This window comes from Talpa europaea (genome assembly GCF_964194135.1).
Source record: "Talpa europaea genome assembly, chromosome: 8".
Taxonomy (NCBI): domain Eukaryota; kingdom Metazoa; phylum Chordata; class Mammalia; order Eulipotyphla; family Talpidae; genus Talpa; species Talpa europaea.
Genome location: NC_140075.1, coordinates 33,943,719 through 33,971,573, shown reverse-complemented (window position 1 = coordinate 33,971,573; position 27,855 = coordinate 33,943,719). Strand labels below are relative to the sequence as shown.

The window sequence follows — 27,855 nt, the reverse complement described above, 5'->3', positions numbered from 1 at the left end:
CTGAAGCTGGCCGCAGACTTTCTCCCGGTTCCTGGGATCGCCCCGTACGAAATCCCACGCGGCGCACCCCAATCCAAGAAGAACTGCTGGGGCGCAGGGAGCAAAGCCCCGCCCCCGCGGCCGGGAAACCTGCCGGGCGGCGCGGGCCGGGGGTGGGGCGGGGGCGGGGCCTGGAAAGGGCGGGACACACCTAGGCTAACCAGTGCGCCCGCCGAGCCCTGCACAGCGGAGGTGGTGGTGCTGGCCCTCGCCTGCCGTCCTGCTCGCGCTCGACCTCGCGGCCATGGAGGGATCCCAGGACTTTCTGAGCGGGAAACTCCGGCTCTGCTTCACACCGGCTGCCCGGACCAGCCTCCTGCTTCTCAGACTCAACGACGCGGCGCTGCGGGCGCTGCAGGAGTGTCAGCGGCAACAGGTGAGGCTGGACCCGGGCGCCATCTCCCTAACGAACCCCTACACCTTGCGACCTCCAGCCTTAGGCGGCGACCTTGGCAAAGGGACCTGGGGATGGGGAGCGGTATCCACAGACTCCGGTCTCCCCATTTTTGCAAGTGAACCCCGCGAGGCAGGTCCTCCTCGGGACCCTGGAGAGGCCGCTTCACCTGCGCTTGCTTAGCAGCTTGTGTGCTTTCCCCGCAGGTTCGGCCGGTGATCTCTTTCCAAGGCAACCGAGGGGTATGTTTTGTCACCGGGAATGTGGGGGCGGGGGGCGGGGGGCCGCGGAGGCGGCGCACAGACGAGTGGGCTCTGGGAAGGTACGATCAGTTCTGGAGGCCCTGAGCAGTCACGGTCTGAAGAAGTTCCTGCTTGGGGCGAGCGGGCTGCTGGGGGTGTGGTCCCAAGAGGCTGCGGTTGAGGCGAGACTATGTCGCCTTAGTCTCCTGGGGCACTCGGGCCCAGCTGCACCTGGTGTGCTAACGAGCCTCGTGGGACCCATCTTCAGTCTTAGCTGGTTCGGGGAAGAATGGCATTGGTAAGAGGGGGAGGGGATGACCTCATGGCCTTACGTCTCCTTTCATCTCCAGTACCTGAGGCTCCCAGGTCCCCGATGGTCTTGCGTCTTCTCCTTCATAGTGTCCCAGTGTGGCCAAGAGCTTAGTAGTGGTGGTGGTGGCTTGGACCTTGTGTGCCAGCGCTTAGGCAGGTAAGGGGGAATAGAGAACAGATAAGGGGGTGTGGAAAGTATGGGAGTGGATGTTCAGAGGTGCTTAAAAGTTCTCTACCCTCCACTTTTTTTTTCACCACCCCTTTCCAGATCTGGACCTAATCGCCTCCACTGCCTGGGCCCACTCAGGGAGCGCCTCACTATTTGGGCAGCCATGGATTCTATCCCAGCCCCATCTTCAGTTCACAGATACAACCTGACTGGAGATGCAAGAAATCCTGAGAGTTGGCAGAATGTGGAAGACTATTCTGAAGAATCGGCAGTTACACAGCCACAGATGGTACTAGAAGAGGTGAGGTCAGGAACTGCAGGTAGTTGGGTAAAAGTGGGGCAAAGTTGGATCCCCAGAAGCCAAGTGCCCCTGTCACTTTCTGCATTAGGTGCCAGACCCACTGGCAAGCAGCCAAGGACGGTCACTCCCAGGATCCTCAAGGGAACACATAACACAATGGGAAGTGAGGTACTTAAGGCAGGGTGGCACTAACTTGGGAAGCCTTGGTATTGTTTTCCTCTCTAATCTCCTTCCTAAACCCTGTAATAAGAGATCTAGTTTTGCCCCTTGCGTTGGTCTTTCATCTCTCCCATTCCCTCTTCAAATATCTTAGGAACCATACTCATCTTCCAAACAGAGAGCGGGATCAGATACTGCCTTCCTCTGTTAGCCAGAAACATCTGGACAAGGTAAGTTTAAACAGCAAGTTTTCAATCAGGTTAAATCTTAAAAATTGGGACATCTCATTTTGAGGTTTCCAGAGCTCATCATATGGAAGGAATTTTCAAGGACAGAATAGGAATTTCTGGTTTTATTCTACGATATTTTCCCCAACAGAAACGTTCAGCGTCTGGAGCCACTATAGAACTGAAAGAAAAGAGGCCCAGAACTCTGTCTCCAGCTCCAAGTCCCCTACAAGGGCTACCCGGTCAAGATCTACAAGAAGAAGATTGGGAGCAAGAAGATAAAGATGAAGACATGGGTCCCAGACTGGGGCATAGCCCTTCAGTACAAGCAGGTGAGTTAAAGGATAGTAAAACTGCTATGGGTAAAGGGTAGAAGGAGGTGAGGCATTGGCTTAAGAGAAGGCCTATAATCACCTTTATGCCTTCTTTCTTCCTTTCTAGACTCTGAATCCTCAAGTCCTGAAGAGGTTCCAGATTACCTTTTGTGAGTTCCCTGCCATTTCCAGTTTTATCAAGCATTGTGCTTACGAGATATGATAAATTTGATAAAATGAGAGCTGGGAGCTTTTAGGAGCAATGAAATTGAAGGTTGACAGTTCTCTGCTCTTGGCAGGCAATATAGGGCCATCCACAGTGCAGAGCAGCAACATGCTTATGAGCAGGACTTTGAGACAGACTATGCTGAATACCGCATCCTGCATGCTCGTGTTGGGGCTGCAAGCCAAAGGTTCATAGAACTTGGAGCTGAGATCAAGAGAGTGCAACGAGGAACTCCAGAACACAAAGTAAGGATTGGCTTCCCAGCTCTACTGGCCATAAACTCCCTGCTATCTGCCCATGTCTGTCTGTGTTCAATGACTAACAAAATGAAAAGCAAGCTTCTTTTGAGATAAAGTAGTCTGTATCATTTTGTGGCTTAAGAAGGTACATTACTACCTTCCCTTAAAAGAATTGGAGCTTTTTCCCCTCAACATCAACTTAGTGCCAGTATTTTCTTTGTTTCAGGTGCTAGAAGAAAAGATAGTGCAGGAGTATAAAAAGTTCAGGAAGGTAAGACAAGGTCTGGGAATGGTAGCCAAGAAGATAGAAATGGTGTATTTTTTTTAAAATCTGTTTTTTCTCTGCAGCGGTATCCAGGTTACAGGGAAGAAAAGCGTCGCTGTGAGTACCTGCATCAGAAATTGGCCCACATTAAAGGTCTCATCCTGGAGTTTGAGGAAAAGAACAGAGGCAGTTGAAGCTGTCAGGAGGCTTTTGACAATTTGCCCACTGAGATAATGAAGAACCAAGCAGCTATAGAGTGCAATTGTTTGTTCTTATTGTTGAGTCTGTGGTGGCATGTAGGAAAACTGCTCTAGGTTAAGGTTTTTACATTGATGTCATATATTAATTTGTAGGATTGGGTATAGTGCTCAGACTCCACAGAAGTGCCCAGGAGACTAGGAAAAGTAGCAGAGTCTAGGATTCTCCACCTTTAGTTCAGCCAAGTGATTTTCAAATACTGAGAAATGCCACCATTTCCAGGACAAGATACACCTTGAAGACATTAGATTAAGTGAATTTAGCTTGATAACTTCCCTAAAGGATAAGTTTTGGCAACAGAGCTAAAGGAACATACTTGGATATAATGGGGAAAGTCTTGAGTGTTACCCTTGTACTTAAAGTACACATAAATGTGTAAATATGGCTAAAAAAATTAAAGCTGATTGCTTCTGTGTCCTTTGTAAAAGTTTATATACTTCACTTAAATTTTCCTAGGCAGTGGTTCATATACCTGAACCACTTCTGGGGCTCCTAAAAAATGAGACCTCCAGACCCTAGCTCAAGTCTTATGAATCAGAATCTCCAAGATTATGGTTTAAACTTCTTTACTTCTTCAATGCACTATAGGATGATCCCAATAAAGATTTTATGATCCTAATAAAGATTTTATAAGCTCTACCAAATTCCTTTTATAACTGACAAGTAGAGATATAGAAATAGTTTTCTTGTTCTAAATAGAGATAGAAAATCACCTACCAATTAGGGCTCTGACTGAAAATTATAAATGTGGTCAGGATTTGGATTTATCCACCAAAAAAGGGAAATAGTTCAGTTCATTTGAACAAAAACAGGCACCAGCTCTTTTCATTCCTCATTGTTGCACAAGTGGATGCTTCACTCACAACCAGGTATGACACTGCCTGTCCCAGTTCCACTGGAGAGGAAGTTAATGGACCACACCTTGGGCTTTGAGGGAGAGAGCTGCACCCAGCAATGTCAGCAATCCCTGAAACAACTTGGATGAAGCCCCAAACCTGATGCCACACCCTCATAGGGCATTTCTGGGCAGAGAATAGCCTTTAGGAGCTCAGCTGCATGGCAAGGATAAACAGCAACCTATTCTCAGGGCAAGGGCAGGACCAGAAACAGCCCAACATGAAAGGCCCCTCACCTGTTCTAATTATCAGGCTAGGGGCCTGGACATAAACATACAAGGATAGAAAGAAATGAGATTTAGAAAGGATTTACAGGTACCTGGTTAGTTGATTTACAGTAATACTGAACAATACTAGCCCTACAAGTGACTATTTAACGAAAATTTAAAATATAGTTAACTAGCTACATTTCAAATATTCAATAGCCACATATTGGACAATGAGGATTACAGAACATTTCCATCATTGTAGAGAGTTCTACTGGATGGGGTAGTCTACAGAACCTTGGTTCTCCTTATTGTGGGAAAAAAAGACAATTTAAAGGGGGCTCATTTATTGTCACCGTTCCAAATGTACAAAAAAAATTAGAAAATAACCCCCCAACTCAACTCCCCCCACCCCCATAACACTCCCCCCCCAACACAAACATTTATTTTCCCAAAACCACAAACATAAACTGGTCCTGGTTTTTCCATAAACAGTGCAGCTAAGAAACAGTTTAGAGAAAATTTAACAGGATTCAGATTATATCCAATCTGTTCTTTCAGGGCTGAGAGGTAATAAACCCATATGGGTCCCAGTCCTCCCCAATGGTTTTCCCATCATGGTGGTACAGTCCATTCACAAAGTGGTATGTTTGGCTGCTGTTTTAGAGATCCTCCTGTGCCTTCTTCTTCTTCTTAGGCTTTTCTTCTTGGATTACAGGAGGGTTTGTAGCCTCTCGCTGAAGATAGCTAATAAAATCACTTAGTTCACGGCCACCCTGAAAACAGAATTGTTTTGAATGTTTTAATCAACTCTGTATTTTTCCTCCCTTCAACAGATATATTGACCATAAGCATTTAAAGAGCTTCTAGTTAAATAAACCCACAGAACTGGATATGTACAAGTATGTGTGTGTATTTACTTGTGGGGCAATGAGATAATGCACTTACTTCATATTTCTTTGGATTTTGCTTCTTGTTGGCTGGAGAGAAGTAGATGGTAGGAAAACTAGGGAAAGAAAACAGTAAAAAAAATAAATAACTGTTCCAGGAAATAACCTCTCTTATGATATCCAAATTTTATCACATCAACTGTTCTTCAACAGTGGCTAAGTTATATCCTATCACAACTCAGGAGTAAGAGTTCACAAAATCTGTAACAATCATGTGGGCTCATGCTGCAGAATTCTAAGGAAGATATCAGTGGTTTTGTGTTCAGCTGGATCCCACCTTCCAACCAAATCCAATTAAGAAATGGTTTATAAGTCCACTTTTTCCTATTCATTGCCCAGACAATTTTATTAGTTTTTATCTACTTACCCTCTGACTTCATATGGAGAAGGCACATCATTGGCTGTGGCATCCATCTTGGCTATGATAATATTTGGATCTTTGTTGAGCTGTTAATAAAAAGGTTAGATCTTAACATTTTTAGTTTTTAGTGACTGAGGTTTATGTAACAATTTAGGACTTAAAACAATTTTATTCTTCAAACATCTAGATAAGTTGCTGCTCAGATAGGCATAGTGACTCTTGCACATAGCATCTAACCTTCCACATGGCCTCTGTTTTCTTCTCTCTCTCTCAGTTCCTATATACAGCCACCTTCAAATTTACCTGGCCTATTAAGAGATTATTAAGGACAGAGCCAAATGTTTTAAGATGAAGGAACATAATGGAATCATATAAACCATCACCAAAATTCCTGGATACTAGATTGAATCTGATCAATGGAAAGTTAAAATAGGCACTGCACAGGACCTGGGCAACTTGGGGGGATGTCAGCAGAATGTTAGTAGATAGCTGAAAAACACTCTACCAGGAGTTAAGATACTAAACTAGTAATAATTAGGGTAACTAATTAGTGAATGCATTTATCTTCACAATATGGTTTTGACTTACCTTTTCTCCCAATTCTTTATACTTAGGCTCCAAATTCTTACAATGACCACACCAAGGTGCATAAAATTCAATTAGCACATCTTTATTTTCATTATTCACTATTTCATCAAAATTCTCGGCTACAACTACCTGGAAAACAAGATTCTCTAGTTGGTAAGGCAAGCTGAAAAATAAATTCATGAGCTGTATTTGTTTCTGGCTCACCTCTCTAAAATTTAATGTGTTGCCACCGAAAATATATCAATGTAAACCCAAATCACGTTTATGGATTGCATGAAAGATGATGCCATTCCCCTAGAAACCAATTCATTCCATGTCTATCACCTGTCAAACTAGGTTTAGAAAGTCACAGAAAACTGGGGCCTCCCTGGTGGCGCAAGGGGTTAAGCATCAGCACTATGAAGCAATCCACAGCTACTCCAGCATGAGTTTGATCCCTGGCAGGGAGGTAACCCAAATGGCACAGCAGACCTCTCCTGTCTCTCCCGCTGCTCCCCTCAGCAGTGTATTTCAGTAGATCTGCTTGTTCTGCTCCCCACTCTGTCTCTGGTGAATCCTCTCACCCCCACACATCTGGCCTACACCCCAGTCTTTCATGCATAAATAAAATTAAATCTTAAAAAAAAAAATTATCTCTGAGCAACAATTTAAAAACTACTCTTAGAGGATATCTTGTTGTCCTGAAGAGTAACCTAGTTCTCCTACAAATGTCATCAGAAAATTCTGTGAAAGTTTTATACTCCTACCCTAATTCCTACTGACTATTATGAGCTCTACCAATGCTTATTTATGACTCCAGGGAGGTGAGTACAAACAAAAACAAAACACAAAAATCAATAGTCTTCATTTTGACCCAGTGTTCTTGGAGAAAAGAAAAGTCATTTAAACCCCAATAAAACTGTGGAGAAAAAGAGAAAGTAGGGGCAGCTACTTAGAGGCTTGGTGACGCTGTAAGCCTCACCTTGACAGGTCCATCATTACTCTCTGGGATGGGCTCAGACTTCAGATATCTCTTCAGATTGCCATCAAAGTAATCCTGGAGGAATCTCTCAAGAGCCTTGCCATCACGCCTGCAATTGGAAAAACAAGAGTTAGGTTTGTTAATTTATTCTCATCATTGAGAAGATTAAAAACAATTTCATAGAATAGTTTCTCAATATTTGCTTCAATTTCAAGGCTAAAGAGAAACTGAAAGCCAGAAAAGAAGGATAGGGCTCTTAACTCTCAATATGCAGAACTACTGACTAAACAAGAAACCAACATCTCCTTGTATTTCAAGTGTGTCCTCTGTGGATGAGAAAGAAGGAAGACTTTACTTTAGGCCAATGTGGTATTCGAAGAAGGAAGACATGTTGGAATGGGATGGGGCTGGGTTAGTTTGAAATCACATCCATTTCAAAGAGAGAGTCCAAAGTTCTCTATCTACATACAATGTAATGGCATAATAGAAACAATCATGTAATAATTCCAATCCTTTTGCTAAATTTTCAGAATTCATAAGGATCACAATCCTTAAAGTACCTACAATTAAACTGAGAAAAAAAATAATGATAGTCTTGACTAGAAGACCCATCTTCACATTCCAATGTTCTCTTTATAAATCATTAGTATAAAAGGCTTTGATAGTTTCCTTGCTGAATCAAATCCCAAATCCATATTAACTTTTAACTCACGAGAACTCCTCTTGCATGACAAACTTCTCTCCTTTTGCAGTTCTGATAGCAACAACAGGAATCTCTCCAGTACTGCTTTCCAAGCCAAAATCAGAAAGTTCATGACTAAAGGTTTTGCGGCTAGCTACAGCAAAGTTGAGTTTTTTCCCAGCATCCAGAAATTTCTTTGCCACCATCATCACTCTGTGGAAAACAAGATATTTATAGCAAGACTATATAGGGTGGTAAAGTACTTCTCAGACCAAGAAGCAAAAGGCTCCAAAAGCAAAAGTGTAGACGGATGTTTTACAGTTGATGCAATCAATCTGATCTTGCGTTCCTGGGCACTGATTCAGGATTACACTGTGCCACTACCAAGTTGGTGGAACCCAAACAGCCCTTTCCCACTGAATCTTGCTATATACTATAAAGTATCATAGGCATAATGACTGATCTAAAAAGATAATTTATAAAACTAAAATGCACCGAGAAGCTCAATAGGCAAACAGACACAGTATTTTAAGGTACATTTTAGATCACATCTGCATCTTTTACCAGGAGGTTAGGAATGAATGGTGTCACAAGGCAAGAAAAAAAACCTATGGAAAATACTACCAATAGATTCGGAAATAGTTCGTTTCAAATGTTGTTTTGGAGCCAATGGATACCGCCCCCCACACCTTGCTTTTTTTTAACTGTAAGCAATGAGTGTACTTATTTACAAAGGGGAAAATAATTCTTAAATCACCTGTTTCTCCAGTAGTTGGAACCTTTAGCATTCTTTTCATAGTCCACATCGTAGTAAGCCATAAGTAAGTCTTTGCCCTGTATCAGATCTTTATTGTCTTCTGTCATGTGAGGGCAAATACCAAAACTGAAAGGAAATAATCCATTATCAAAGTTTTCAGGTTTATAGTTGTATTATAGAATTAAATGATAGCATTTAGAAGGTGAGAAATTTTCAAAATATAGGATAGGTACTTAATAATATATCTGACAGGTCCGCAACAGTTCTAGGGAAAATACAATATTGCTTTAATATAAACTTCCAATTATTATGGTCACAATCCCCTCCTTGAATGACTATTTAAACCCAATGGCTCTGCTTAATAACTAAAGTAAACAAACTAAAATTAAACCAAGATTCCAAAACAAGGTATAAAGAGATACTCACATGTTTTCCTGGATAAATTTTTTAATCTTGCCACTGGTCATTTTCTGTTCTTTATATGCTACAGACTTGTCCTCAAACTTGTTCATCAGATGTGAAGGACGAAACAAGGTAACACCCCTTTAACAAAAAAAAAGGAAAGAAAGTCTTGGTAGGTATATGGCAGAAGGACTGTCTCCAATCTTTTATTTAAAGTTCAGACTATTCTTGCTACTACTCTTACAATCATCATTTAAGGATATTAAGGACCCTTTTCTCAGACCATGGAATTGACAACATGACCTTCTCATCAACACTAAGGTGATAACTACCTTAATCTCAAGTACAACTACTGGGTGTGAGGGTTTAAGTAAATTGCACATCCATTTATATACCTGATGCATCTCAATCTAAAAGGCAGTGGAGGGCCTCCCCTGGTGGCACAGTGGTTGAGTGCTGGGCTGCAAAGCTGTCCACAGCCTCTGCAGTGCTGGTTCGATCCCCGGCTGCTGATGAGGGTCCCACATGGCACGGCAGACCTCTCCTGCTGTGCCCGCTGCTCCCCTCAGCAGTGCATTTTATCAGTCTGCCTGTTCTATTCCCCTCTCTGGCTCTGGTGAATTCTCTCACCCTCCCCCGCTTCTGACTGTACCCCGGTTCTTGTATAAATAAAATAAAAAATTAAAAAAAAAAATAACTGACACTTAAAAAATAAATAAATAAATAAAAGGCAGTGGAGCGTCATGTTCAAGCCTATCAACTCTGCAGTCAGATTAGGTTTAAATTCTAGCTCTGGGGCCTCCCTGGTGGCGCAAGGGGTTAAGCACTGCACTATGAAGCAATTTGCAGCCTCTGCAGCACAAGCTCGATCCCCAGCCAGCCAGGGAACAACCCACATGGCAAGGCAGACCTCTCCTGTCTTGCCTGCTGCTCCCCTCAGCAGTGTATTTTGTCAGTCTGCCTGTTCTGTTCCCCACTCTGTCGCTGGTGAATCCTCTCACCCCTCACATCTCTGGCCTGTACCCAGCTCTTGTATGCATACATAAATCTTAAAAAAAAAAAAAATTTTTAGCTCTGTCACCTACTGCATGTGTGAAGCTAGGAACATTCCTTACCCTGTTTGTGTGCTTTCTCCTCTATACAATGAGAACAATAATAGATCTATCTCATCAGTTGTTGAAAGGAATAGATAACAGCAAATGGCTTGTAGTAAACACTACATATTTTCTTAAATGTAAGTAACACAGGTGCTTGACACTTTTTACTTTAAATGCTAATACTGAGTGAATTCATCCACTCCCATGATTCCAATAATCATTTACATGTGAATGACCTCTACATCTTTAGCTCTAATTCACAACCTTTCCTGAATTTCTGGTCTCACTTATCAAATTGTCCACTAGATAAAATGAGACCACCTGAATGTTTCAAAAACCTCTCAAACTTGGGCCTCCCCGGTGGCGCAGCGGTTGAGCGCTGGGTTGCGAAGCTGCCCGCGGCCTCTGTGGTGCCGGTTCGATCCCCGGCTGCTCCCCGGCCGCCAGGTGAGGGTCCCACATGGCGCGCAGACCTCTCCTGCCGCCCGCTGCTCCCCTCAGCAGTGTACTTCGGTCCTTCTGCCTGCTCTGCTCCCCGCTCTGGCTCTGGTGAATTCCCTCACCCTCCCGTGCTTCTGACTGTACCCAGTGCTTGTACAAACAAACAAACAAACAAAAAACCTCTCAAACTCAGTGCCAAAATAGAATGCACTTACCATTCACCCAAAATTTGTTTCTCTTTGTTTTTTTCTCAGTCTGAAGATAACTCTTCATTGGCCCAGTCATTCAACTCTTCAGAAACCTAGACTCACAATCTAGATTTAGCCTTTTTCACATATGGCTAGGAAAATGAAACCCTATTATTTATATATATATATATATTTAAAGATTTATTTTTATTTATTTATGCATACAAGAACTGGGGTGTAGGCCAAAGGTAAGGCGGATCTACTGAAATACACAGCTGAGGGGAGCAGAGGGCAAGACAGGAGAGGTCTGCTGTGCCATGTGGATTAGTTAGCTCCCTGGCAGGGGACTGAACTCAAGCTGCAGTGGCTGGGGACAGCTCAATAGTGCTGTGACTTAACCCCTTGTGTGACCAGGGAGGCCCCTATTATTTATATTTTTTATATATACTCCCTCGTCTTCAAGACTCCCAATACTGCCTTAATTTAGACTCCCACTTTTAATTTTATTTTATTTTAAAGATTTATTTATTTATTTATACAAGCACTGGGTACAGTCAGAAGCGCGGGAGGGTGAGAGAATTCACCAGAGCCAGAGAGGGGAACAGAACAGACAGACTGATGAAATACACTGCTGAGGGCAGCAGCAGGCGGGGCAAAAGAGGTCTGCACGCCATGTGGGACCCTCGCCTGTGGCCGGGGATCGAACCAGTGCTGTAGAGGCTGCAGGCAGCTTCACAGCCCAGCGCTCAACTGCTGCGCCACCAGGGGAGCCCCTAGACTCCCACTTTTTAACTGCCTTGCCATTCCCCTTTCAAGAACCCATATTATACTTATGGGTGCCAGTGACTTTACTTCTAAAACACAAATTAATCACATTGCAATCTAGTTCAGTCTTTCAATGGCTCTCGACAAACCAGAAAATAAAATCTAATTTTTTTATATGGCACTTAAGGTCTTCTGTAATTTGCTCTCTGTACCTTTCACTATGACTTCATTTACAAACAACACTCCAGCAGTACAACAGGTCACAACATGCCTAGGTTGTTTCATATCTTGGGCTTTTACTCCTCCTGCTCTGTCTAGAATACTTTTAACTGCCATAACTTGCCTCGAGAAACACATCTTTCAAGTCATACCTCAAACAGTGATCTCTTTCTATGAAATTTTTCCTGATACTACTTCCCAACCCCTAAGAAAAAACACACTCTTTCCTTTCTACTACCAGCAATCCTATATTTATTTCTATCATAGTACCTATAACGCTCATTTACACTTACATTTTTACATATATTCACTGTCTACCTGACTACAAAGCCTTCAAAAGCAACAACAGTTTCTAGGACTTCGCTTTGTGCCTCATAAGTGCTCAATAAACCTTTTAGAAAAACTTAAAAAAAAAAAAATTCCACCAGTTTACACAATTAGTATTTGGTCCAGAGATTTACAAGGGCATTCAAAACTCAGTTACTTACTCTCCATTATCATCATACTTGTTCACCAGAGACTCAATATTGGTGTGTGCAAATCGGTAGTTATCCCTCAAGTTGCTGGCTGCTTTTAGAAACTCAGAGTGAGCTTCACTGAATAAATCCTTGAAAAAACCTATATAGAAAATGTCAAAACATACCGAAGGAATAAACAGTAAGTGCTGAGACATAGTTAAAATTCTATAATTCTTCTATTATTCAAAGCCTTATATTAGACAGACAAGGAGAGGATAAATAGGAGAACTGGATATTTAACAAAATACTGAGGATTAGAATAATTCCTCTACGCTTAAAAACAACAAAGAAACAAAAACACTTGATGAAGCTAACAGAAAGGATTTGTTAGGATTCAAGTCTTAATTCTAGTTTTTCACAACTGAATAAATATGGGGAATTGGTTTAACTTCTCAGAGCTTCAGGGACTATTTCAAATATCAGAGGATTAAATGAGGTAATGTCAAACTGTAAATCACTTCAACGTATTTTTTCTATATTTTACTTGCATTTAGTACATCAAATCTAGAAATGTGCTTGAAACATGTGCTTATGGTTAACTCCTTATGAAATAAACAGCAATATAAAAATCCAGAATAGCAGCCCCAGAAAAGTAGCTCTTTTGTTTAATTTTTTATTTATTTTATTTTCTTACATCATTGTTAGACAGCTTTTAAGCAAACTTTCAAAACCATCTTCTACTGCCAGAGAATAAAGTTTTTAATAGTAACACAAAGTACACCTAAGAAATAAGGATAAAATGAGATACTGCAACACCTGAGAAAGCAAAGACTGCCATGAGGATATAATACAAATCCTACCAATTTGATCTTAAATTCTTAATTCCCTTATAGTTGTGAAAATAGCAGAGGCTTATTATTACTTGTTTCCTCTCCTTCCCATAAAATGCTATTTTCAATCTTAAATACTCTATTATTTAAGTCTCAGAGTTTAAGTGAAAAATCTTAAGTTTATTCTAGTTCTCTCTTTTAATATTTTATTTTATATAATTCTTACATCATTTTTCATTTTTGCACAATGTATGCATTTTCATTTTGGTTATATTGCCCATACAATTGCACCCCCCCCCATTCTAGTTCTTCAATTGAAATTAAATTCAGCCATCTACAAGAATACAAAGCCACTCATAAAAAAAAAAAAAAAATCACCAAAATTTCCCACATTCTTGAAATGCTCACCTAATTCTGAGTTGTCTTTTCAACTGCACTCAAGTTTTCTTAAATTGTTTTAACTTTGCTTACTCAGAGAGGGATTTTAAAACCAAGTTGATAATTTTATAGCATAATCAAATATTTGCCACTTACCCACCACAGAAGCATCTTTGTCACTAATAAACTTCTCAAATTCTTCCTCAGTCTTGAGAGGTACTGAAGCTGGTCCTGCTTGCTTCTTCAGGTGGCTGACAATTCCATCTTAAAAGATGAAAGATAATAGTAACATAAATTTATAATTTTTGACAATCATTCACATGACTCAGAAAGTTCAAAAGGGCATACAATGAAAACTTTCTCCACCCTTCTTCCTGGTCACCCAATTTCCTTCCCATAGGGTAAGATTTCATTTTTTTTTTTTAATATCCCTCCAGATATATTTTGCATAAACAAGCAAAATTACATTTATTCTTTTCTTTTCTCCTCAAGTGGTAGCATACACATAATGCTATTCTGCATTTTTTCTTTGTAATTTAGCAAAGTTTAGAGATAATTTGTATCAAGATATATACATATCAGTAGTGCATAATTTTTTTTATCCTTCCAAAGTGATTCTTTGTAAGGCCTCTCATAATTTAACCAGTCACAGTTACTGTTACAAATGCTTCTGCAATAAACCACCTTGTACTAATGTTTTGCACAGAATATTAGGGTAAATTCCAAGTGGATTCACTGTGTCAGAATACATGGATTTAAAACTGTTAAATTGCTCCCCAAAAGAAAATGTATTTATTTAAATTTTTATAATCCTACCAGTGAGGTATTAAAGTGTTTTTAATGATTCATATTAAATATTGCCTTTATGCATATTATTTTCTGCCGAGAATATGCTTTCTCTAGGTATCCCTTCCTTGCCTCCTATAGGCTTTGCTCAAATGTCATCTTTTTTTTTTTTTTAAGATTTATTTATTTATGCATACAAGAGCTGGGGTACAGGCCAGAGATGCGGGAGGTTGAGGGGTGGGGGTGAGAGAATTCACCAGAGACAGAGTGGGAAACAGAATAGGCAGACGGACTGAAATACACTGCTGAGGGGAGCAGCGGGCGAGACAGGTGAGGTCTGCCTCGCCATGTGGGTTGCTCTCTAGCCAGCCTGGGATCGAATTCCTGCTACAGAGGCTATGGATTGCTTCACAGTGCAGTGCTTAACCCCGGGCACCCCAGGGAGGCCCTCAAATGTCATCTTCTCAACAAGCCTTCCCTGATTAATCCATTGTAAACTAAACCTATTCAACCTCCAATACTCCTTTGCTTGTTTTATCTTTCTCTACAGCACTTTCCACCATCTAAATACACTCCACCATCTAATTAATACACTCCATCCTAACTATTTTTATCTCTCTGCACTACGAAGTAAAATCCAGGGATTTTTATCTGTTTTGCTCACTGATATATTCTTATCTCTAAGGATAATACCTAGCACATAACAATTTCAACCAACTTTCACTTTGCAAATAAACTGACTAAACAAATCTCTTATTTTCAAGTAACACAAAAAAGGATTTAACTATATATGTAGTATATAAATTAAATTATTTTATGTATAGGACCCGCCCATTTCCTATTGAAGTAAAATGGGCTAAATAAAAAATGTTTTTAATAATAACCACACATAAAACAAGAAAACAAGTTTTGCCCTTTAAGCTAATTGACAGACCATTATTTCATTTTCTTCTGGGAATCTATTCAAATTATTCATAGACTCAAAGTTCTCAAAGAGGAAGGTCAGAGGTAATGTTACTTCTCTATATTTACCTCTTCCACTCCTTTTCTCTCCTCAGTACTACTATGACTTGCTAATTGACTAGAAGAGTGTACTGTTTAATCCTTTCAATATTTCTGACCCTATTTTGTGTTTTTTTCTAAAACTGTTTTTTCCTCCTCTCTCCAGTAATTTTTTTTCTTTTTAAATGTTTTTCTCGGGCCTCCCTGGTGGTGCAAGGGATTAAGCACTGCACTATGAAGCAATCCGCAGCCTCTGCAGCACAAGTTCAATTCCCAGCCAGCCAGAGAAGAACCCACATAGCGAAGCAGACCTCTCCTCTCTCACCCACTGCTCCCCTCAGCAGTGTATTTCGTCAGTCTGCCTGTTCCGTTCCACACTCTGTCTCTGGTGAATCCTCTCACCCCCTGCATCTCTGGCCTGTGCCCCAGCTCTTGTATACATGGATGGGTAAATCTTTAAAAAAAAAAAAAAAAAAAAAAAAAAAAAAAATATATATATATATATATATATATAAATGTTTTCCTCAACTCTCCACAGAGGAGCTATATCAATAAATTAATTGAAACTGGATACAATTGCTTATTTTTCAAGGGGATTATTACTATACAAGATAAGTTACTATAAAGAGATTTACCTCATACTGTGTAATTTTACTTATATGTGGTACTCAGAAAAACAAAATAATGAATGAAATCAAACAAAAATGAACTTTTAAATAGTAAAATCAAATTAGTAGTTACCAGAAGGAAAAAGGGGAAGGAGGATGGGCAAATGGGGTAAAGGATTAACTGTATGAAGAACAACTGGGATTTTCAGTGGTGAACTTAATACATAAAGATGTTGATTTATAATGAGGTACACCTGAAATTTACATAATTTTGTAGTGCAACATTATGTCACTAAAAATTATTTTAAAAAGAAAGGAACTTTAGGGCCTCCCCGGTGGCGCAGCAGTTGAGCGCTGGGTTGCGAAACTGCGCGCGGCCTCTGCGGCGCCGGTTCGATCCCCGGCTGCTCCCCGGCCACCAGAGGAGGGTCCCACATGGCGTGCAGACCTCTCCTGCCGCCCGCTGCTCCCCTCAGCAGTGTACTTCGGTCCTTCTGCCTGCTCTGCTCCCCGCTCTGGCTCTGGTGAATTCTCTCACCCTCCCGCGCTTCTGACTGTACCCAGTGCATGTATAAACAAAAACAAACAAACAAACCAGCAAACAAATAAATAAAGCATGCCTCTATAAAAAAAAAAAAAAAAAGAAAGGAACTTTACCTCAAGAGATATGATGAAAGTGTTACTTTTCTCCCTGAGCATTTAAAATTCTCAGGAAGATAGAAGTGGAGTGTGAGTAACCGGTTTAAGTAGGAAGGCAAACAACACAGTACCTAGGAGTACTCGAACACAATAATCCATCCTAAATAGTCAAACATCTGACATAGTCAGAGGCTGAGAATTCTCAACTTTAAGGAATCCTTGGTGCAATGCAAGTGAGAACAGCAAACCGGTTGGGTTCAGCCACAATTTAATTAAGGTTGGTCCAAGTTCAGAGGAAAAATAAGAACTCTAATTACTAACACTACCATAAATTAAAAAACAAAACAAAACAAACCTGAATGGTAACATGGGTTCTTCATTAGTGATTTTAAGCTCATAAAGAAAAGCTTTATTTTACCTTTTGTACTTAAACATATCAAACTTTGAGTATTGGCTAAATCACGTCAACTGAGTCAAAATATTTATTCATGCACTCAAAAGTTATTGAATAACTATCTACTACATGTGGAGAGTATAGTTGCTGGGGACAGAGTAGTAAACAAACCAAATCAAGTGTCTCTCTCTTGGAGCTTACAGTGTAAGTAAATCTGCAAATAAATAGTACACTGAATCTCCAAATAAACAACTTTTAAACTTTTTATAATAGTGTCATACAGAAAAAAAATCATATAATAGTGTTATACAGAGAATTCAGATGATGTGTTGAGAAAATGGTGGCACCTTAGGTCTGGTGACCTGGGTAAAGTATTTGGAAGGTAAAGTTTAAGCCACAACCTGAATGACAAAAAGTAAGTCATGGACAACAGGGAAAGATGATTTCAGGCTGTGTATACAGCCAGGGAAAAACTCCTAAGGTTAAACAGTCTGAAGATGGCATCAGAATTAAGCAGGGACCATGCTAGCTAGAGGGTAATAATCACATGTACTGAAAAAATTTCTTAATACCTAAAATGCCTCAACTGAAACCTTTCCTTCTTTGTTTTCCATCATAAAAAGGTAAACTATGCTTGATTATCTGACAGCCTCAAAATACAACTGTTTTTAGCCATATAAAAATATTTTCTCTCAACTACAGGATACAGTTCTCAATTACTGCTCAAATTTCACCTGTTATCCTTACTAATTATACTCTAGCCACATGGTCTTTTTGTCCTTTGAACACATCTAATTCAGCAACACTTCAGGGCTTTTTTGCACCTGCTTTCCCCTCTGCCTGGAAGGCCTATGGTTAGCATCTTCTAAGCATTTAGGTCTCAGCTCAATGTTTACTTCCCTGATCACTCTGTTTATGTGGTTCTCCCAACTCCAACCATAGCACCCTATCTTATTTTTCTCCTTTAACAGTCTTATTACTGGTCCTCCCCGGTGGGCGCAACGGGTTGAGTGCAGCACTGTGAAGCTGTCTGCAGCCTCTGTGGCCGATTCCCGGCTGGCTAGGGAGAATACCACATGGCGAGGCAGACCTCTCCTGTTGTGCCCGCTGCTCCCCTCAGCAGTGCTTTCGGTCTGTCTGCCTGTTCTGCTCTCTGCTCTGTCTCTGGTGAATCCTCTCACCCTTCCGCGACTCTGGCCTGTACCCCAGTTCTTGCATAAATAAAAAAAAAAAATCTTAAAAAAAAAAAGTAACAGTCTTATTACTGACTGAATTTATCTTGTGCTTTAAATTATGTACATGGTATCTGGGAACTACCATTCTACTTTCCGTCTCTGAATGATTACCTAGAAATAGTACAGGATTCAAGCATAATGTCTTCAAGACTATCCATGTGATAGCACATATAAGAACATCTTTCCTTACGCCACCCTGGTGGCGCAAAGGGTTAAGATGCAGTCTATGAAGCTGTCTGCAGCCACTGCAGCATGAGTTCGATCCCCAGCCAGGGAGCTACCCACATGGTGCAGCAGACCTCTCCTGACTCACCCACTGCTCCCCTCAGCAGTGTATTTCAGTCAATCCCCCTGTTCTGCTCCCCACTCTATCTCTGGTGAGTCCTTTTACCCTTCCCCACACCTCTGGCCTGTACCCCAGTTCTTGTACGAATTAAAATCTTAAAAAAAAAAAAAGACCATCTTTCCTTTTTAATGCTAAATATTCCATTGCATGTATATATCACATTTTGTATGTTAACTGATTCATTAAAGGATATTTGGGTTGCATTTTTGTTATAGCGGATAATGCAGCTATAAACATTTAAGTTCTCAAGACCCTGTTTTCAATTCCTCTGCACATATACCCAGAAGCAGAATTGGTAGACTGTATGGTAATTCTATTTTTAATTTTCATAGGAACCACTATAGATTTTCCATAGTAACTGTACCCATCTACAGTCACACCAACAGTGCAAAGGGTTTTATTTTCCTTCCATCCTTAGTTATTATTTTCTGTCTGCTTTTTGATAGTATCCATTCTAATGGACGTGAGGCAGTTATCTCTATATATATGTTTAAACTTGTTTGTTGCCTTGTTCTCCTCATCCCTCAGAATGTAAGCACCACAGAGTGGGGACCTTGTCTATTTTATTTATCAATGAATACCAAGCACCAATACACATCTAGAATATCTGGTGTAGTGTTGCTACTCAATAAATATTTGTCAAAAGAAAAAATATCAAGATGACCTTGAAACTCAAGCTCGAGCAATTTCTTTATTAGTTATATAGTCTGTTGATTTACAGAGGTCTTTGTTAGCTACCAAACTGATCTCTTAGATGGGAAATCTCTAAGAATGAAAATATAGTGTACAGAAAAATGTTGTGTTCCCACTACAAAAAATCAGGGCACTTATCAAATTCAGTTTTGAGAATGTAATTCAGGATCCTTACCGGCGGTTCTAGGACCATCATAAGCACCTGCTTCTTCACCATCTCTAAATATCTTCAGGGTTGGATATCCACTGACTCCATACTTATTACATGTGTTTGTGTTGGCCGTACAATCAACCTAAGATTAAGATACATGAACCATTTATTATCTAAATGCATACTGCAGGGTCTTCCCATATTCATAAAGTAGAAGGAATGGTCAAATCATAAAAGGATCGAGTATTTCTTGGCATACACGCCACAGAATATCAGATTTTAAAGGTAGACAGGTGCTGAGCAAGCTACATCAGAATCACCTGAAGAATTCTTTAAAATTTAGATTCCTGTACCTCATGAAAAACATATAAATGACTTCAAATTCTGCTGTGGTTACTTCTATTGTATAAAGCAATGGTCTTCACCTTTTTTCTGCCTTATAACAAGTGGAGGACAAATCACTTAAATTACTAAGTCACTTATGTTGATAATAATTGCCATCAAGGGGGTCTCTCTGGTGGCGCAAGGGGTTAGGTCACAGCACCATGAGGCTATCTGCAGCCCCTGAAGCACGAATTTGATCCACGGCCAGGGAGGTGGCCCACATGGAGCGGCAGACCTCTCCTGTCTCGCCCACTGCTCCCCTTAGCAGTGTATTTCAGTCAATCTGCCTGTTCTGTTCTCCACTTCTTTTTTTCTGTTCCACTGTTTCTGGTGAATCCTCTCAACCCCCGCACCTCTGGCCTATACCCCAGTTCTTGTATGCATAAATAAATCTTTAAAAAAAAAAAAAGAAAAGGTATGAATACTTAAAATATGCTGAGTTAGGCTGAATTTGGGCCATAGGATAACATGACAGATCTTGTGAGAACTATCAGTAAGAAGGAAAACAATTTCCATTTATTTAGTTACTCCATAATGCTACAGGTACTTTGTGTGCATACATACATACATATATATATATATATACACACACATATATATATATATAAGATTTATTTATTTATGCATACAAGAACTGGGGTATAGTCCAGAGGTGTGGGGGTTGAGAGAATTCACCAGAGACAGAGTGGGGAACAGAACAGGCAGACTGACTGAAATACCCTGCTGAGGGGAATAGCGGGCAAGTCAGAAGAGGTCTGCTGTGCCACGTGGGTATTGTGGATTGAACAAGTGCTGCGGTGGCTGCAGATAGCTTCATAGGTTGCGTCTTAACCCCTTGAGCCACCAGGGAGGCCCTACTTTGTATGTATTATCTCACTCAATCTTCCTAAGATTCTAAGATATGATTTCAAGGCTCTAAGATAAACTGCAGTCCAGAAAAGTAATATGTCCATATTAACAGGCCACAAAATCATACAAGAGAAATTAAATCATGTCTGAATTCTTTATTTTCTGTGGCAAGTTACCACAAGACAGTTGGCAAAACAGTCCTACATATGTATAAGCTATTTATTTGAGGCCAGTAGAGTATATGGGCTTTTAGACTACAGCAATTATGAGTTTACTACAGAAAAAAACCTGGGAAGTATTACTTGATTGTAAAAGCAAATATTCAGTATACAGCTGTCCTACTGGTTATATACTTATCAACACCCTCATATACTTTTCTGATTCCCATCATTGTCAATATCATACAGCAGTTTAGGAAACCCTCCTTTAATCTTGATCATTGTACTTTTACTTTCACATTTGCCCCCTAATTGTTATTTACTATATATTATACACTTTTATGCCAATAATTTTCTTAGTTCCACTCCTTTCACTCTTTTGAAACCTTAACTAATAGAATAGTCGAGATGTAGCAGCCAAGGAAGTAGTGTTCTCCTTAGCAGCCTAAGAGTAAAGAAAATTAAAATTAATTTTACAAACTACAATTTAAAATTCTTCATTTCTGGGCCTCCCTGGTGGCACAGGGGTTACAGTCTCAGCTATCAAGCTATCACCAGCCACTGCAACCTGAGTTCAATCCCCAGCCAGGGAGCAAACCCACATGGCGCAGCTGACCTCTCTTGTCTCACCTGCTGCCCCCCTCAGCAGTGTATTTCAAGAGCTCTTCCTGTTCTGCTCCCCAACCTGTCTCTGGTAATCCACTCACCCCTTGTTCCTCTGGTCTATACCCCAGTTCTTATATACATAAATAAAAATAAATCTTAAAAAAATTAAAAATAAAAAAATAAAATTCTTCATTTCCGTTAGTGAAGAATCCACCTGTACTCACCTTTGCTAATGGGACTATTCCTTTTAATCTGGTAGCTGCAGCTTCATACTCAGGGGCAAGCCTCTTGCAGTGTCCACACCTACGCAGAGAGATATATATACGTATTTTTAGAAGTCAAAATCTCAGTTTAATCCTACAAGTTTGTTAACCTTGTTTCTCCAGGAAGAATCTCAAATTACAGTGCCACTTTTAATCTAGGAGCTGCTTCCAAAAGCAAAATCATCACCTGAACAGTACCCATTATTGACAGGGTAAACCAGAGATCTCAGAAGATAATAGTATCTCTAGACTGAGGCTGTCTCTATAGGGCTGGTTCAGTCCAGTACAACATATATTTTCTCAATTAGAAGTACAACTGGGGCCCTCCCTGGTGGGACTCCTGTAATCAGCAATATACTCTTCTAAAAGGGGAAAGAGGGCCTCCCTGGTAGCACAAGGGGTTAAGACACACCATGAAGCTAATCACAGCTACTGCACCATGAGTTCGCTCCCCGGCCAGGGAGCTACCCACATGGCACAGCAGACCTCTCCTGACTCACCCGCTGCTCCCCTCTGTCTCTGGTGAATCCTCTCACCCCCACACCTCTTGCCTGTACCCCCATTCTTATATGCATAAATAAATCTTTAAAAAAATAAAACAATGAAAGGGGAAAGAGCTCAAGCCTTTTTGAACAATTAATGAGGATAAAATGAAGGACAAGACAGCAATAATCCCTTTCCTGGTAGCATTTCCCAAAGGAAGGCACATTTTCCCCCCTTAGGTAACCAATATTGTAATTCTTAAAGATATATAATTGAAACCTTGTAAGGACCTAAGTTAATATTAACTATCTCCCTTCCTTCCTTCAATGATTCTCTTACCAGAAACCTACTTTGAGGGGCTAAAGGAATGAGGTCCAGAAGACACTGCAGTTTTTCTTCTCAACTGAGTTTCAACAAAGTATTAGAATGACATTTATAATGGTAAATCTGACTTTTACAGCTACATGGGATTCACCTGGTTATAAGAACTAAAGAGGATAAACCATTATGTCAACTGGAGTATGTTCCCAGAGGGCCATCAGAAACACCTGTTCCTCTGCTCAGAAAATTTTATCATTCCCGTAGGTACACTGTACATGCAATTGGGGGGAAGGGGAAGATATTCCTTCTTATCAGTGTAAAGTCAGCACCAGCTGTACATCATCTATTCAAAACCCAATGGGTTTCAGAGGGATCACTTTGAGAAGGTGAGTAGTTCTGCAACCTCCCCATAGACAGCAAAAAATAGAATTTGAAAAAAGAAGAAAACACAAGAGGAACTTGAGCTGGCTATCAAATTTTATTCTGAGTGATGGATAAGTAATTTAGAAACATTCTGCCTCTAAAACTTGCTTAAAACAAAGAACTACAAGAGTTTATATTCTTCAAGCTCTTAGGAGTCCTACTCAAACATAATTATTAGAAAATTTAAATGAAGGAATAGCGATATCAAAAAGCCCATATTATTAGATGTTGCTCAGGATTACATATTTTCTAAAAGTATAAAAGGACCAAGTAACATTACACCAAATTCAGGATGGGAGTACATAGGTGGGAAAGAGGTACACAGGGGATTTAACTCCACTGGCTTAATTTTTTCAGCTGTGTCATAAATAAATGGTATTCCTTATGCTGTATTTCACAAAAGCACATTTACCATATCTGAAATTGGGATGTATCTTGCAATTGTGTCATAGTTCCGATGGCAGCATTTCTTTGTGAGACAATAGTTTCCTGCACAATCAGCAGTATCTTAGATATGTATAAAACACGATAGTATGTCCTCTGTATTCTTTTAATATTGCATAATAAATTTAAAATTTTTTGCATGTAGTTGTAACAAAAAAAAAAATTACAATTGACTTAATAACTGACTTATCCAAGAAAAAGGGTTAAGGCTAAAACAGAATACCTATTAAAGAGAGAGAGCTGGGACTGGCCTTTAAGGATGTAAGGCTTCAGACAGAATATTTTAGATAAGGGGAAAAGGAGCAAAGGTTAAATTACTAGGAATAGAGATCTATGAAGTCTTTCTGTTTTGTTAAAAGACATTAAATGTCCTCCATGTGATTTAAGACTACATCAGCAATAATAGGACTGACAGGAAGGGGGAAAGCAGAGATAAGTACAGAGCCACTTAGACATAATATATTTCACATGGCAGATAATGAAAGCCGGGGTCAGAGTGGAAGTGAGGAAAACAAAAGAGAAAGAGATTTCTGTTGAAGATGTCAAAAAGGCTAAGGCACAGATTTAAGAATAGTTTTACCCCAATGATCTTAAAACATGTTAAGAGAAAAAAAGTATAAAATTATTACACAGACCTGTGGCTCTCAATCCAGATGCATATAAAAAATATCCATGAACCAATTTTAAAAAAACCTGCATGTCCGTGCCCCACCCTGGCATTCACTGAATAAGAATCACTACAAATCTGGGAGGGAACAAGTATAGGGGTTTGTGTATGTAAGAGGCAAGGCTGGAACTGAAAACTGCCCTAAGCATAGGTAAAATCTATAAGGTCATCAAATGTCCAGTGGGAAGACTTGTTAAACAAGTTCCAAAAAGGCTGAAGGAAACCGCTCTCTTCAAATTCACCAATGATGAAACTCAGGTGAAGTTTGAAGGTGATCATCAAGATTAATCACAACTTCCTTCATCTACTCCTAGGTAATATCAAAACACAAATAATCTCATCCACCTTCAGTGTTAGCACCTAGTAGTTAATAATGAATCTTATATTCACCCAACAATCATTACTTCTTCCCTCTCAGTGCCAAATACTATTTTTGCTTTGACAGAAAAGGTGATACAGTCCTTTCCCCACAGAAACATGTCTGAGAGATGGTATCATTAGGTCCCAATAGAGGGGGAAGGAACCAATTGCTTGTTCAGGAAGGAAGAAGTAACTTTTGAGCTAAACTCTGTTGAAAAGATCGATTGAGGGAGGGTGTGTGTGTGAGAGAAGCCAAGTAAAAGAAATATTTCATTTTATACTACCCACATAGTCTTTTTCTATATCCTAAAATTATTTATCAAATATTAGTTAATACTACTGTTCTGGGAGGTAGGGTAAAAATCTATAACATAAGTAGATGTTGAGGGCTTAAAGCATCAAAACAGTGTTATTTCTTTTCCCAGAGAAATTCAGGCACTCTCATTATTACAAATGAGATGATTAAACTCCTTTAATGAAAATAGTCTAAGTCAACTGCCAAAAGACCCCAAAAAACCTTTCACATTCACTTGTAAGATGAAATGGAAAAAAAATCCTACAACAGAAGCAAAGCACCAAAACAGGCCCTTTTTACGCTTAAAAACTATGCCCATCTAACCTGTGAGCTACTACTTTTGAATACAGGCATTTATATAACTATTCTGTACAAAGGAATATAGCAGTCAGAAAACATTTCTAGTTGAAGTATTAATAAATAAAAATAGCTGAAGAACTAAGGACATTTTCACCGGGATACAAGTTTTCCTAGACTCCAAATGATTCGTTTGTAAAACTGATACTCCTGCTGGCACTGGGGAGGAGGCTCTTACCTCCTAGACCAATTAAAAGCAGACACCACAGCAGCGATCCACCCAGTTTGGGGATAGTTTAGTGAGAGACGGGATATGTAGTTTTAAAGTAAGTACAAGCAACAATTTAAAGCAGGATTTAAAGCAACAATTTAAAGTATCTTCAATAGGATAAAAAACGGCTTTTAAACAGTCTGATAGCCAACAATTCTTCAGCAATTCACTTCCATGTTAAATCGTGTAGTCACAGAAACTTTACCCAGTTTTTACAACAACTCTATACACCCATTCTAATTACAGTGATACCTTCTCAAAGTTAACAGCATGGTTACATGCTGGGTAAGAACTGATGAGGTCTAAAGGTGAATAAGGACCACCTATAATGTGTAATCAGCACTGCCAAGAATGACCCAGCCACAAAATCTACCACAAGCTGAAAAAATGTGCTGCCTTTCTTCTGGTTCAGGTAGTCTTCACTATAGGATTTCTAGTGTAACCCTCAACAAGTCAGCGTAGCCCCTGCAGAACGAAGACCAGAGTTAGAAGCAAGTGAAAGTTAAATACTTTGCTTTGCTGATACTTTTGAACACAAACAGTTGTTAATTAAGAATCACTGCAGCAGGATAAAATTAAGTACAACAATTAGCATGGTTATGCTGAACTATGCCAAGCATTGTCCACTCTTTTTTCCCTGCAAGGTTTATTGAGCAAGAAATCCTATCTGCCCTGTGCCATCTACCACTTTTATTTAAACTTATTTCTCGCCTAAGGCATTTCCGCCTTGTTCGGTCAAATTAGCCCAGAGTATTCCTCCAACACTGATTACTTTCTCCAATACTGGTTACTCTCTCTTTTTTGGCATCTTTCAGAAACCCTAATTAAAACGACAATGCAGATTCTGACCTTATTGTTCCTATCCTTTTTGACAGGATTCCGCAGGTGCTGAGAAATCCTTAATGGAGAAAGTGTGAACCATGAGTTGGATAAAAAAAAAACAACTTATCTACATATTGCATTTATGACCACTCTTCAGCCACAGTGACCTTGGCTAGAAACCAATGCTTGCGGGCATAGGGCAAGAAGAAAAGCAGAGCTGGTGGCCCAGAGTCCTTGCACTTGGTTAAAACGTTCGCTTGCACTGCAAGGCCTTGAGATGCCCCTTCTGCAGAACACAGAGCATTAACACTGACTCACCCAGAAACTGTGAACACACCAAAGGCAGGCGGGGGGTGGTTAAACCCTCTGCAAATAGGAAGTGCCGCAAGAGCATCGAGGCAAGGATGTGGCCCTGTATGCAAGGGGCCTGGGCATTTTTCCTTTCTCGGGTCTCGCTCCTGGGCGATCAGCACCTACTTCTCTGCTACCTGCGCGGCAGACCAGCTCCCAGTGGGGTGAGCAACCCGCCGGCCTCCTTCCGGCCGGCGGGATGGTGCAGGGAGCAGACACTGCGTAGGCCCAACTCTTCCCGCGCCTTCGCCCCCGGCCCAACTCAGCCCTCCCTCGCCGGCCCCAGCTCTGCGGCCTCACCAGGGGGCGAAGAACTCAACCAGCATCAGCCCCGCGGAGCCCGTGTCGGAGACGCGGCTCTCGAAGTTGTCGTCCGTGAGTTCCAGCACGTCGGAGGCAGCGGCGAGGCGGGCCGCGGCCAGAAGCAGCGCCACGGCGGGGCACAGCGCTAAGCGGAGGAGGCGCATGGCGGCGAGGTGCGAGGAGGCAGCCGGGAGGGTTGGGGCTCGGCGGGGTCTGCGAAGGCCGGGCCGGCGACCACGCACCCACAGCCTGCGCTCGTGCGTCTGGTCCGGGCGGACCTGCAGCCGGAGGCCCCAACCCCCTCGCCCGGCTCGGGCCGCAGTGTGGCAGCCGCCGATTGGTGGCGCGCCTCTGACGTCAGGGGGCGGGGCCGGCTGGTAACCGCCGAGTGGCCGCGACGCTGGGCGGGGTCGACGCTGCGAGCCGGAACTCGGTGAGCTGGCGGGCGGGGCGGGGCGGAGCTGAAGTGGGGCGCTGCGAGGCTGGAAACCGACCCTAAGCTGGCGCTGCGTGGGTAGAGTCGAGCTCAGGGGGCGCCAGAGCAGGAGGCGCTGACTCAAGTCAGGGCTGAGTGGGCGGGAAGAGCCTGGGCTGAGGTGAGGCCCAGAGCTGGGATTGAGAGGAGGGAGCGATGGGGTGGACACACTTGGGACCAGGCACGTTTTCAGAATGTCAGGCTGTTGTGTTGTCTTCAGTTTCTCTTAACTTGGTTTTTCTTTCGAAGGCAACTGTAGCTCTCCCACCGCCTCAGCTCACTGCTTCGGCCGACTCCCTCAGGTGCAGGTGATGCCCGTATTCCTTTTGCCCAGCCCCAGGACGCTTGCCCTTGTAGATGTCGTTTTAAATTAGAATTTTTTTGTTTTGTTGTCGTTTTTTTTTTTTAAACATATCAGAATTTCTTTTTTTCCTTTTAAGACTTATTTACTTATGCATACGAGAGCTGGGGTACAGGCCAGAGATGCGGGAGGCTGAGAGGATTCCCCAGAGACAGAGTGGGGAACAGAACAGGCAGACTGACTGAAATACACTGCTGAGGGGAGCAGCGGGCGAGACAGAGGTCTGCCTCGCCATGTGGGTTGCTCCCTGGCCAGCTGGGGATTGAACTCAGTGCTGCAGAGGCTGCGGATTGCTTCATAGTGCGGTGCTTAACCCCTTCCGCCACCAGGGAGGCCCTAGAAATATTTTTTTTTTTAAGATTTATTTATGCATACAAGAACTGGGGTACAGACCGGAGGCGCTTGGGGTATGTGTGTGTGTGTGTGAGAGAGAGAGAGAGAGAGAGAGGATTCACCAGAGACAGAGTGAGAAGCAAAACAGGCAGACTGACTGAAATACACTGCTGAGGAGAGCAGCAGGTGAGCCAGGAGAGGTCTGCTGTGC

At 41.3% G+C, this 27,855-nt stretch overlaps 2 protein-coding genes across 2 annotated transcripts; one reads left to right on the top strand and one right to left on the bottom strand.

Moving 5' to 3' along the window:
* Nucleotides 1–283: 283 nt before the first annotated feature.
* On the top strand, nucleotides 284–3,081 carry ELL3 (elongation factor for RNA polymerase II 3; the record flags this gene model as incomplete). The annotated part of the gene is made up of 11 exons (XM_084240889.1): nucleotides 284–415; nucleotides 640–675; nucleotides 1,026–1,144; nucleotides 1,256–1,457; nucleotides 1,546–1,625; nucleotides 1,771–1,846; nucleotides 1,995–2,175; nucleotides 2,285–2,327; nucleotides 2,457–2,628; nucleotides 2,849–2,893; nucleotides 2,971–3,081. 11 exons carry the CDS (start codon nucleotides 284–286, stop codon nucleotides 3,079–3,081), a joined length of 1,197 nt encoding a protein of 398 aa, XP_084097015.1.
* Nucleotides 3,082–4,705: 1,624 nt separating this feature from the next.
* On the bottom strand, nucleotides 4,706–26,639 carry PDIA3 (protein disulfide isomerase family A member 3; the record flags this gene model as incomplete). The annotated part of the gene is made up of 13 exons (XM_084240720.1): nucleotides 4,706–5,023; nucleotides 5,196–5,253; nucleotides 5,565–5,644; nucleotides 6,147–6,275; nucleotides 7,108–7,216; nucleotides 7,820–8,002; nucleotides 8,547–8,672; nucleotides 8,973–9,089; nucleotides 12,147–12,276; nucleotides 13,481–13,588; nucleotides 19,203–19,320; nucleotides 21,400–21,478; nucleotides 26,473–26,639. 13 exons carry the CDS (start codon nucleotides 26,637–26,639, stop codon nucleotides 4,910–4,912), a joined length of 1,518 nt encoding a protein of 505 aa, XP_084096846.1. The 3' UTR covers nucleotides 4,706–4,909.
* Between the last annotated feature and the right edge of the window lie 1,216 nt (nucleotides 26,640–27,855).